At 40.4% G+C, this 13072-nt stretch overlaps 1 protein-coding gene across 1 annotated transcript in view; it reads right to left on the bottom strand.

Moving 5' to 3' along the window:
* The window catches only part of LOC117913489 (protein CHROMATIN REMODELING 19), a 28189-nt gene that overhangs the window by 1712 nt on the left and 13405 nt on the right, over nucleotides 1-13072 (bottom strand). The window contains exons 9-10 of the mRNA XM_034828476.1: nucleotides 1285-1362; nucleotides 1040-1176 (exon numbers count right to left, since the gene is read on the bottom strand). Coding sequence (XP_034684367.1) covers nucleotides 1040-1176; nucleotides 1285-1362 — 215 coding nt within the window. The remainder of the gene's footprint in view (nucleotides 1-1039; nucleotides 1177-1284; nucleotides 1363-13072) is intronic.

Genomic DNA, 13072 nt, shown 5'->3' with positions numbered 1-13072 from the left:
TGCAGAAACATGCTTCTGAATATTAAGATATAAAACTTGTAGTAGACATGGTAGCAGTGTCAGGTAACCAGTACATGGTTCACAATTGAGATGTGTGTGAAGATATGTTCAGGAGTGAAACCCCAGGAGTCAATGCATTTTCAGTTCAGCCTTAAAATTTTATTTCACTAAATCATGAATTATTTGGGATGCCTTTTGAAATATAATTCATGCTGTTCTACTTGCATTTTTTGCATTTCTGGTTTGTGCAGGTCCCTGAAAGGTAGAATACATGTTGCTAAAGAAACAAACTGAGATAAAAAAATATCACTATTGTGAATCATGGTAAAGAAACATGAAAAATGATGGGCTCACATGGACACAAACATTTGGGCTAGACACACATAGGAACAGACATTCATTTCATTCAAAGCATGAAATACTTGGCATGGTCACGGTAGACACACAAACACAAATAGACACACACGTGTGCGCATGTACACATATTCATCTCATTCAAATCATTTGGACCACACACACACAGAGACAGATAAATTCATCGACCAAAGGCATGCACATGCACATCATAGAGAGAGAACTATAAATTCATCAACCAAAGGTGTGCATACAAACAGACACACACACACACAGATTCATCAAGCAAAGGCACTTCAGACACAAGTCAATACTTCAGACCTTTTCCCACTAGTGAGCTATGGATTTGACAACTGCTATTGATGCAACACAGCAGGAGTAAAGTTCATTGCAAAGAAGTCACACCATGAATTAAAATGTACCCTGAGGCAATCAAGAGGTGCAGTTCTGGAATAGTACATAATGAAGTTAAAGAATTAGATGTTCATAACCATCTGTAAGTTTACTACAGTAGGAACTATCCAACAACATAAGACACATCACAAAAAACCCAAAGCCTTGCAATGATATTGATACAAGTTAGAAGGAATTTGATTAAAATAACAGCAACAATGGTGAAAAACTATATACTAATAATAATAATAATAATCAAGAGCAAATTATTAAAACTGAAATGGAGTGTTACCTCCCATCAAGTCGTCTATATGTCACTCCAATTACATCCAAAGTCCACTCCAGAATGTCAAGCATTGATGTCCACTGGCTAAATATTAGAACCCGGTGCCCACGTTGTTTGAGTGTGGGGAGAAGTTCTGCTAATGCCTATAACATAGAAAAAACAACTCGATCTAACTTCTGCACACATGATGACTAATGGAGTACCCTTTATGATTTAAATTCATCAGGTTTGTGAAATTATTTAATTCCTACCCGACATTTTGCTGAAACCATGACATGTTTGTCCGGAAGGATGCCCTTTTTATCCGCGACATCATAATAGAGTAAAAGCTGTAAAATAGTTGAAAGATATATCAATGCAAAATGATAAATCACTAAACTATACAAAAAATTCAGGAGGGTTCATCTTGATCAAACAAAATCCACCAAGGCTTATAATATAAGAATCTCAGCTTTAGGTCTTTACCATTTTACTGAACTTATAATTGTAGATGCCTAGCATAAGACTCCTAATGAATCTTAGTGATTTTGCATACAAGAACTACTAAGGATGCTGAAAAAAAATTACACCATAACAAAGAAATTTCAATAATAACAAACCAACAAAACAATAACAATAAAAATAACATTAATAATAAAAATTGATAGGGCCCACCATGCTTCAAATTTTATATGCCTAAATTGTTTTGGCTTAAAATTTATTAAATTTCAAGAAACGCCTGTAGTCAATCTACAAAGAATGAAATGCAGGAACATTCTGACTTCATGGGCAAGTAATTGCTTTTAATGCAATACCACATGAAACTCAACAAACAGGATAAAGAACTGATGTCATTTCCATATCCATACTTCAAGATGACATTAATTAAAGGGATAAAAAACTAATAAACACAGCCATAAGAAGGAGTGATATAGTTCAAGTTGAAGGCATTAAATGGACAAGACTAAGGCCAAAAAAATGTGGGTAAAGGTGGTGAAAGAAGCATGAACTCCTATGATTTCTTGCAGGATACCACCCTAGACAGAAGGAAACATTGAAGCAGGATTTTCTTCAGCCAAACCTAAATAATTTGGTCTTAATATTTTGTTGAATTGAGTTTGCATTAAATGATGAGATAATAGAGAAGCATGTTTCTAGATTGAATTTTGGCTGCAAAAACTACCTACAAGTGAATTCTTCCAAGCCCCTATCTTTGTAAGTTTTTTAAGGATGTTTTGTCATCCCTTTAAAATGTTGAGGCATTATAGTATCTGAAAACCAGAACATGAGGATAAAATGATGGGGAACAACATTGAAGACATGAAAAGAAGCGGAAATAATTCAGCAGGTTAGTTAGTAGTTTTAGCATTGCCTAATTTTTGGAGTCTCTTTTTTTGTTCTATTAGACTAGGTTAATAGTTTTTGTTAGTAAATTTTTTATTTCTTTTAGTTTTTAATTTTGTTAAGCAACCAATTTTCCTAAAAGCTTAAGCTTTGAGAACTTTGGCCCACAATGTATATCACATTTTCCAACACTCTCCCTAGCATGCGGCCTTAAACTTGCATGAAGCAACACAAGCCCATAGGCAAACAAACCATGGACAAACTCCTTTGGGCTTACACACGAGCTTAATAAATGAGGAAAATAAACATGCAGTGAGATTCAAAAATATGACCTCCTTCCAAATGAGGCTCTAATATTATGTTGGATAACCAATTTTCTTATAAGCTTAAACATTGAAGATTTAGGCTTACAAAGCATATCATGTTTTAGGAAAATTGATTGTTTAACATGGTATCAGAGCCTTGTTTGGCAAATAATGTGTTTGAACCTCACCACATGTTTATTTGCCTAATTTATTTAGCTCACACGAAACACAAAGGAGGTTGTCCATGGTTTGTTTATTTTGGGCAAGCGTGTCTCTTCCTATATGGACAAGGGATTGCACATGAGGAAGGGTGTTAAAGAGTAGGATATACATTGTTAGTCCAAATCCTAAAAGCTTAAACTTTTAGGAAAATTGGTTGTCTAATAAATTTGATTAAGAAAATAAGTCATATCCTTATTAGGAAATATAATCTAAGGAGTTGTTTGGTTTTCTAACTTGAGTCTTAAAGCAAGTTGCTTTAGGCCTTAAGATATTTTTAGAATTATTTTTTTTTAACTTATCACCTTTTTTACAACAATTTGGTCTTAATGGAAAAAGAGAAATTTTTTAATATTTTATCTCAAGAGAAAAAGTGATTTTTTTTTTCCTTTTTCAACTTTTAACTTTGTTATGATTCTTAAGCCCAATTTCTCATATAAAAACAATTAAATTACCTCAATCTCATGTTATTTGGATGAGAGTGAATTCACTATAAATTATAAAAGTTGTCATTCAAAAGTTCCATGAATATACTTTCATCGTTTTAGCCTAATATGAGAACCACAAATCATCTCATTCCTAAGATATTTGGGTCTGTGTCTTCTGTGCATGTTCATAGTCCAAACAAAGGAAAATTGAACCCAAGAGCAATCAAATGTATCTTTGTGGGATATTCCTCAACTCAAAAGGGGTATAAGTATTACCATCCACCATCTAAAAAGATTTTTGTCTTAGCAGATGTTACTTTCAATAAGAGTGAGTCTTATTTTCCCATTCCTTATCTTCAATGGGAGAATTCCATCAAGGAAGACAAAGGTTAGGATTCCTATCTCATTGATCCTTTTCTCATTAACCCTCCTAAAGTCTCTAGTCCATTGTTTGATCCAGTATCCATACCCTACTTCTTTGAATCTGAATCATCGTCGCTTGAGCATGCTCCTAAGAATCAGATGACTTGCAAAGTGTAATCAAGAAAGAAAGTTGCAGTCCCTAAACTTATAAAAGTCTAAGAATCTGAACCGACTTCTAGAAATTAGGTAACAATCTCTCATCCTTCCTCACAAATTGAGTCAAAACTTTAGGCTGAAAAATCTATAGACCAAAATCTCCCTATTGCTATTAGGAAGGGAATGGAATAAGGGAATGCACTAAAAGCCCTTTATATCCACTTTCCCATGTTGTGGCATTCAAAAAGTTGTCTCCATCCAATAAGAGTTTTCTCACAAGTTTGAACAATATTCATATTCCTACCTATCTATCCGAGACTTTATCTAATGAAAATTAGAGACAAGTCATGAATGCAAAAATGGAGGCCCTAGAGAAGAATAAAACTTGAGAGATGATAGATTTGCCTGCAGTAAAAAAATCAGTATGATGTGAGTGGGTCTATACTATTAAGTATAGAGCAAATGGGACTTTAGAGAGATACAAGACAAGATTGGTGGCAAAAAGATACACTGAGACATGTGTCATGGACTATATGAAGACATTTGTTCCGGTTGTTAAGATTTTTTTTTTTTTTTTTGATAAGCAAGCAGAATATATATAAGAAAGGCAAAGAAGCCTCAAGGCATACAGGAAGTATACGAGACTACCACCCCCTTAACAAAAAAACAACACGACCCAAACCCTATTTGGAGGCTAACCACTCCAAGAAACCTAATAGGGAATTCGACTCCATAACCATGTACACTTTAGCCCACCCCCATACATTGTATACAAACGAAGTTTTTAATTTCTGATAATCTAATACTCCCCCTTAAAGGCTAGCCTATTCCTTTCCTTCCATATAGACCAGAAAATGAATAACGGGATTGATTTCCACACTTTTTCCTTTTTCTCCCCACAAAAGAACCTTTCCAACTACTAAGGACCTCCTTTACAGAATTTGGAAAGACCCACTGTACACCACACAACGCAAGAATGATGTTCCACAACCTTTTGCCACTGTACAATGTATAAGTATATGATTGATTGTTTCCTCTTCGCACCCACACAAAAAACAACGATTAGGTAAATGCCACCCTCTTCTCTGGAGCCTATCCAAAGTGAGGACCTTCCCCCAAGTAGCTTCCCAAGCAAAGAAAGCAATTTTGGTTGGAACCTTGTCCACCCAAACATTGCTATGAGGAAAGTCCACTCCTTGGGTATTTGTCAACACGTTATAAGCTTTCTTAACTTTAAACAGTCCGTCCTCGCCTTTCTTCCAACAAACCGAATCATCTTCCGAGTTTACTCTATAGTCCCTCAACACAATTAAGAGATTGTCCACCAAGCCAACTCCCAGTCATTAAAGTCCCTTAACAGCCTTAAATTCCACCCTCCTTGACCCACATTCTGGTCCCAGCATTCCTCCACTGTGACGTTTCTATGGGCAGCCATGGAGAAGAGATTTGGGAAGCCTTGGGACAGCACAATGTTACCGCACCATCGGTCAGTCCAAAACCTTATTCTGTTGCCTTTTCCCACCTTGAAAGCCATATTTTCCCAACACCAAGTGGACTCCTTCAAAATCTCCTTCCAAGCTCCAACTCCATACACCCCGTTTGCTGTCCTTGTCCTCCACCCAAACTCTCTTGCCCATACTTGGCCTCAATCACTTTTTTCCAAAGCTCCTCCTTAGCACGCGCATATCTCCAAATCCATTTACCAAGAAGAGCTTTGTTCAAGAGAGCTAGTTTCCTTAGACCCAATCCACCTTTTCCTTTATCCGCACACACCATCTCCCATTGGACTAAATGAACCTTGTTCCCTCCATTGGCTCCACCCCACAAAAAGTCTCTTTGAAGCTTTTCAATCCTTCTTGTCACTGTCTTAGGCATACGGAATACCGACATTTGATACAAAGGTATGCTGGACAGTGTACTCTTTATAAGAGTAATTCTCCCTCCTTTGGATAAATATTGACGTTTCCAAAGAGCAAGCTTTCGCCTCATTCTCTCCTCCACCCCATCCCATACGTAAGAGGCCCTATTTGGCGCCCCAAGGGGCAGCCCCAAATAAACAGTAGGCAGCTGCCCCACCCTACACCCAATTTCAGCCGCCATTTCAAAGACCCCTTCCACCTCCCCTATCGGAATTACCATACTTTTGTCCAAATTAATCTTCAAACCTGAGACTGCTTCAAACCAAAAGAGGATCCAGCTCAAATGCAATAACGCCTCTTTCTTTGCCTCGCAAAAAACAATTGTATCATCCGCAAACAAGAGATGAGTAATATTGACGGCCTGCTCTCTTCCTCTCCATATCCTGCAGCCTTAGATGAAGCCCCCTTCAGCAGCCCTTGTGATGAGCACACTTAGAACTTCCATTCCCATGAGAAATAAGTAGGGGGAAAGAGGGTCCCCTTGCCTTAATCCTTTTGTGCTTGGAAAGAACCCCGTTGGAACCCCGTTCACCAGCACTGAGTACTTGACAGTGGAGATACAACTCCACATCCATCCTATCCATTTTGGACCGAACCCCATCTTTTGCATGACCTTTAGTAAGAAATGCCAATTGATACTATCATACGCCTTCTCGATGTCCAATTTACAAATTATACCTTTCTCTCCCCTTTTTTGCCAAGAATCTGTTACCTCATTTGCGATTAAGGAACCATCAAGGATTTGTCTCCCTTTGATGAAAGCATTCTGATCAGGAGAAATCACCTTTCCTATGACTTTTTTGAGTCTATTGGCCAGCACCTAAGCCAATAATTTATATAAACCCCCAATCAAATTGATTGGCCTATAGTCACCTAGGTCCTCCACCCCCCCTTTCTTCGGCAGCAGCACCAAAAATGTGTGATTCAGACTCTTGATGAATGAGTTCTGTTCATGGAACTCCTTGAAAAAACCCAAGATGTCCTCCTTGACAACCTCCCAACAGCTTTGCCAAAAGGCCGCTGTGAATCCGTCCGGGCCCGGGGCTTTGTCCCCATTCATCCCCATTAATACTGCATGAATTTTAGTCTCAGAAAATGGATTCTCAATGCCAATCGCTTCTGAGGGGCTGATCTGTTTCAGTAAGAGACCTCCTATGTCCGCCTTCCACCCCGAATTTTCCGAAAGTAGCTGCTGATACGCATTTGCTATACCTTCCCTCATATCTTGTTCCTCTGTGAACCTCACCCCATTTATCTTAATTTTAACCATGGTATTGACTCTCCTACGGGCATTGGCCATGCGGTGAAAGAACCCCGTGTTCCTATCCCCTTCCCTTAGCCATATTTCCCTTGATAGTTGTCTCCAATGCACTTCTTCCATCGACACCCACTTTGCATAACTCTCCTTAGCTTCCTTTTTGTGGCCCAGCCCCTCCTCTGTTAGGTTTCTCTCTTCTTCCACTGAATCCCACCGCTCCACTTGCTGAAGAGCTTCAGCTTTGTTTTTCTCCAATCTTCCAAAAAACCTCCTTATTCCATATTTTTAACCTATGTTTCAACCCTTCATCTTAGTCGCTAATTTGTAGCTCGGCCTGCCTCTAACCTCTATCCCTTGCCACCACCCCTCTATCAGCTCTTTGAACCCTCGGCTTTGAGCCACATATTTTCGAATTTGAAAGGGGGCGGGCCTCTCCTTATCCCTCCACCCTCTAGCAGAATCGGGAAATGATCCGATGTTGGGCGAGGCAGTCTTCTTTGATGAACCCTACTGAATTGGTCTAGCCAACTAGGAGTCGCTAGGAATCTATCTAGCCTGGCCCGCGATTGATTATTAAGCCCCCCACTCCAAGTGAAAGAACCCCCTTGCAAAGGGATATCAACAAGCCCTAGGTCATCTATAATCTGGGCAAACCTCCTCATATTTGAAGTAATCCTCCCATTTCTGCTTCTTTCAGCTTGGTACAGTGTTGTATTGAAATCTCCTCCTAAACACCACGGCTCCCCCCATATCCCTCTGATTGCCCCAAGCTCCTCCCATAAACATTCCCTATCTTCTCTGGAAAAAGGCCCATAAACCCCCGTGAAGACCCAGATTGCACCATCTCCCTCATTCCTGAATCTGCAGGAGATGGAAAATTGGCCCTCTTCCACCCCCACCATCTCCAACGATCGTTTGTCCCAACAAATCAAAACACCTCCTACCGTCCCCATAGCATTCAAAACCTTCCAATCAAGAAATCTCCCCGGCCCTAGACTCCTCGCCACCGTTTCAGACATCACTTGCACCTTCGTCTCTTGAATACAAAATAAATCCACCTTTTGTTTTCTGATAACTGATTTGATAATTCTCCTCTTGGAGTTATCATTCACACCCCTCACATTCCAACTCAAAATTTTTACATTCATTGGATACTTGCATTCTGGTTCCCTCTACCCTGAATAGGGCCTTTCTTCTTAGAATCCCCCTCATAGTTAATAGAGCACTCCAATCTCTTAAGCTCCCTTTCAAACCTTGAAGACTCCAACAGACCTTTACCTACAATCTTTTCCTTCCTTTTTCTGATTTTGCCCAGGAAACTCAGGATTTCCTTCTCCAGGCCTTCCATAGAAAACCCTAAGAAATGACTGAATTTAATCAGGCTGCTCTCCTCCCAGTTCAGGTGCTCTTCCTTTCTACCCTCTTGAGACACCGTCTGATCTGCATTCCACCCCAAACTTCTTTCCAGAGGGTCAACACTGTTGACCTCAATCAAATCCCAGCAGCCATCCCTTCTCCCTAACAGTTCTACTTCATTTGGTCTTTGTGACCCACTTCCAAGCAAAACCCCCTCCCTTCGAACCCCATAATGGTCGTAACCCTCCCTTTCCAGAGACCGACCAAAACAAAAAGGGTTAGAGGAAGAAGACCCTTGAGCCCTGAGACCCCCCATATTTACATCTAAGTCATACCTCGCTGCTTCTTCCTCTAACATCCTTTCTGCTCTCTGATACATTAGGTTCGTCTGTTGTTTTCTCTCCGTTTCTTCCTCTCTGCATCTAATGAACTCGCAGTCCATATTGTCGTCTTTTTTGTTATCGTTGGACCCAGAAGAGAAGGTTTTTAAGAGGGGCCCATCATCCACTAAAGAAGACTGGAGTATGGTGTTTTTCCCTTTTTGGTGTTGGCCCAGCCCAACGTTAGCAGCCCGCCCCAAGCTTTTTATTGTGTGCGGCCCATTCTGATCCCCCTTTGGATCTTCACGGCCTGTTGTTAAAGAGAGCCCACAAGCCCAATCCTTCTCCCGGCTTGGGCCCACGTGCCCAGCATACGAACCGGACCCCCGCAAGCCCGCATGCAGCTGTGAACCCAAAGCTGCAGAGCCCATATCCTGCGTCAGGCGACCCGTCCCACCCACTGACTGATGTTGCGCCTCGAACCCCGCGCACGCCATCTCCTCCACTCTCGGCCCGGCGCGTGGGGCTTCATCACCCCTACCCTCTCCTCTGGACCGATCCCACAGGTCGCGCTTCCGTCCCTCTTTCAGCCTTAATGACGGAATCATCTCCCACCATAGAGATAGGGAGTAAGACAACCCTTCAACCCCTATCACCAGCGAACCAGGGATGTTCACGCCGTCCGATTTGATCAGAATCCTCGCCCACTGCAGATCCTCCATTCTCTCCGTCTTTGGGTCGACATCTAGAAACCCGCCGCAAGCGTCTCCCACCCTTCTCAACACCAACGGAACCCATAGCGAAATTGGTAGCCCCACTATTCTCACCCACACTTCCCTTCTTACCTCTCCTTCTTCCATACACCCCGATCTTGGATTCCATCGCTCTAACTCCACTTGGACTCCTCCCACCGCCTTATGACCAGAGAGGTGAACCCTTCTTGCTTCTTCCGCGAACTCGAATTCCAGTAGAACACGTCCTCTTCCCATACTCGCAATCCCCATTTTGCCTTTCAATCCCCATGCCTTTGCCATTTCCCAACCCAGATTTTCCAGGTCTTCCTCTTTTGTTTTGCTAGGTTTCCAATTTCCAATCAAACAATGCTCCAGCCTACTGATGTTTCTGTTTAGCTCCTCCCGATCCACCTCCACTCTAAGAATATTGGTCTCCATATTCCCCCAACCCTTCACCGTGTCCACAAATGACCTTCCCTTCACCATTTCCGACCGCGGCCTTCCCACTGCCCTCTCTTCTTCTTGTTGAACCTTTATGCCAACAGAGATATCCATCTGTCGGATAGCCTCCACCATCGCCGTCCAACCCCCTTTGACCCCTTTGCCCTTCGGGATACAAATACTGTATCTCTTCAACTCCACATCGACGACCCCTAGCCGCAAAAAGCAACCCGCCCTGTTATAAGCACGCACGAGAGAAAAGCTTCGCCCCTTCTCCTTCCATCCCTTTTCCCAACTTCCTATCTTCTCATCCTCAATGCACTGCAATGACCTTCCATGAAAAGCCCAACGCTGTCCAGCCCCAATCGCACCCAAGACGATACCCCATTCTTACTTTCCGTTATGATTAGGGTTTTTCCTCCCCTTTCCACCATTTCCAACTCAAATGTCTTGGATTCCACCCTGAACTTACTCGTCTTCCTCTTCCTCCTATTTTCCGCGCGACGCGCACTCCCATCGCTGGCGATCTCTCTCGCTCTTAGACTCTCTCGCACTCTCTCCCATTCTCAGAACTGAGATCCTTGTTGAGTTTCGGTTGTTAAGATGAACACAATCAGAATTTTGTTATCATTAGCAGTAAATTATAACTAGGATCTACAACAATTCAATCTTAAAAATGTATTTCTAAATGGAGATTTGGAAGAAGACATTTATATGGAAGTTCCTCCTGGATTTGGCAGTGACTCAACCACTAAAAAGGTGTGTAAACTAAAGAAAGCTCTATACTAGTTGAAACAATCTCCAAGGGTGTAGTTTGGAAGGTTTGCAAAAGTACTGAAAACATGAGATATAGAGAAAGTTAAGGAGATCATAAGTTGTTCATCAAGCATTTAGATTTTAGGGGAGTTACAACTCTTTTGGTATATGTAGATGACATTATCATGATGGAAAATGATGAACTAGAGAGACTAAACTTTGAGACAATGTTTAATCAAAGAATTTGAGATTAAAGAGTTAAGAAGGTTGAAATACTTCCTAGGAATTGAAGTTGCACATTCTAAGTGGGGAAATTTCTATTTCTTAGCAAAAATGTGCAAGGAACCTTCTCAAGGAAATAAGGGAGTTGGCATGTAAACTAACAAGCACACTAATAGATCTTAATCAGAAGCTTAGAGAGATTGAGGAAGATACCGCGGTAGATACGGAGATGTATTAACATATAGTAGGAAGACTCATTTATCTCTCTCACACATGACCGAATAAAGCATATGTTGTGAGCCTATGCGTGTGATTAGCCCGTTCATGCATAGTTTAAAAGAGGTTCATCTACAAGTTGCTAACTGAGTGCCACAGTACCTTAAGGGGTCTTCAAGAAAGAACGTCTTATTTAAACGAAGCTCAAGACTAGTACTTGAAGCATACACAGACGTAGATTATGTTGGATATGTGGTTGATAGAAGATCAACTACTGGGTATTGAACCTTTTTTTGTGGGAATCTAGTGACATGGAGAAGTAAGAAACATAGTTTGGTAGCAAGGTCTAGTACAGGAGCAAAATTTCATGCAATGACCCTAGGAATTTGTAAACTACTATGGTTGAAGATCATTTCGAAAGATTTGAAGATTAAATGAGATAAGCCAATGAGACTTTACTGTGACAATAAATCTGCAATCAGTATTGCATATAATCCAATACGCCACAGTCGAACGAAACGTATAGAAATAAACATACATTTTATCAAGGAGAAACTAGATAGTGGATTGACCTGTACTCCTTATGTATTCATTAACCACCAACTTGCAAATATCCTCACAAAAGGTTTAAGTAGTATAAAGTTTCAAGCAAGTGTATCCAAGCTGGGAATGAAACACATCTATTCACCACTTAAGAGGGAGTGTGGAAGAATGAAATTAGGAAAGTCGTCATTTTGTAAAGAGAATTAAGCAATCTTGTGATCAAAGGGATTTATTGTAACTAAGTTAGGAAAGTTCCCAATTTAGGTGCTAGGATTTCTTATATATATACGTGAGTCTTTATACAAGCAAAAAAATTAAGGAAAAGAATTTTATACCTTTTATTCCTTTCATCTTTCTTCTACATTCTTAAATACCATTATCATTTGCTCTCACCAACATTCCACTTAAAACATCTGCTGCAATAGTGAAAAGGAAAGGATAAAGAGGATCTTGTCTTAAGCCTCTAATTGACCATATCTTTGAGAATAATCTTTTTCCTCCTCCATGTCTCTGAATGCATCCTTATTCCACTCTTTCAACTTTGATTTGACAAATTGTAGTCGCTTCATGAGTCTAACCTTCTCACCCTTTGCCCCAATACTCTTACCACCATGAGCTAAAACTATCCTTAAGCTTGGGTGAAGCAACTACATGTTTTCAAACCTAAATGGAGATCAAAAGGTTTAGCATCCCCTTCCTGCTTTTCTCAAGGCTCTTAACCAGCTAGATGATCACCCAGACAGCATATGAGAGAGACAGGTTGCTTCATGTATTTCATAGGTTATTAATGGGAGCAGATGAGATTTTGACAGATGTGTAAACCAAGAAGGACCCTGGTGTCAGACCCCAGCCATAGATACAGAAGCTACTATAGTGACTGTTACACATACAGTTAATGCATCAATTTCAAAATTAACACAGGGCAACTTTTTATATGCATTAGAATTGCCTGACATTGTTACAAACATGCATAGTAGGTAAGTTGGCTACTACTATTAGATGCTGTTAATTAGTTTCCAAAACAACTCGTATGTGATAACTCATTCATGAACAATATAACTTGAAGTTCTAACACTTAACACATAATACAACAAAAATAGAAAATCGAAGTTGTTTTAATCTATGCTAAGCAGATATTTCTGAAGGCGATTCTTGTCATGCTAGACATGAGACTCCCCAGCATAGCTGGACAGGAGTCAAGTATGGTTGGCACATTCTGAAAGTAGTAATAGCAGTAATATCATATTGTTCAATTGTTACTCCAAAAATCTTAGAACGTAATCAGAATATGCGTTGATCATATATAACTTAATTTTGCATGTACATATATGTTGACCTGTCTCACCAAGTCCCATTGGTGTGACCTACATTTTTAAGGAGTAGTCAAGCTGGTGTACCATGTCATATATCCACATTTGTGCTAGATAGGACTTGCTTAGAACAACAGCACACGATTCTAATTATCAACAATAACTACCAA

Source organism: Vitis riparia, chromosome 1, assembly GCF_004353265.1.
Source record: "Vitis riparia cultivar Riparia Gloire de Montpellier isolate 1030 chromosome 1, EGFV_Vit.rip_1.0, whole genome shotgun sequence".
NCBI classification, from domain to species: Eukaryota; Viridiplantae; Streptophyta; class Magnoliopsida; order Vitales; family Vitaceae; genus Vitis; species Vitis riparia.
The sequence above is the reverse complement of the archived record's forward strand: the minus strand, read 5'-3'. Positions and strand labels throughout refer to the sequence as shown.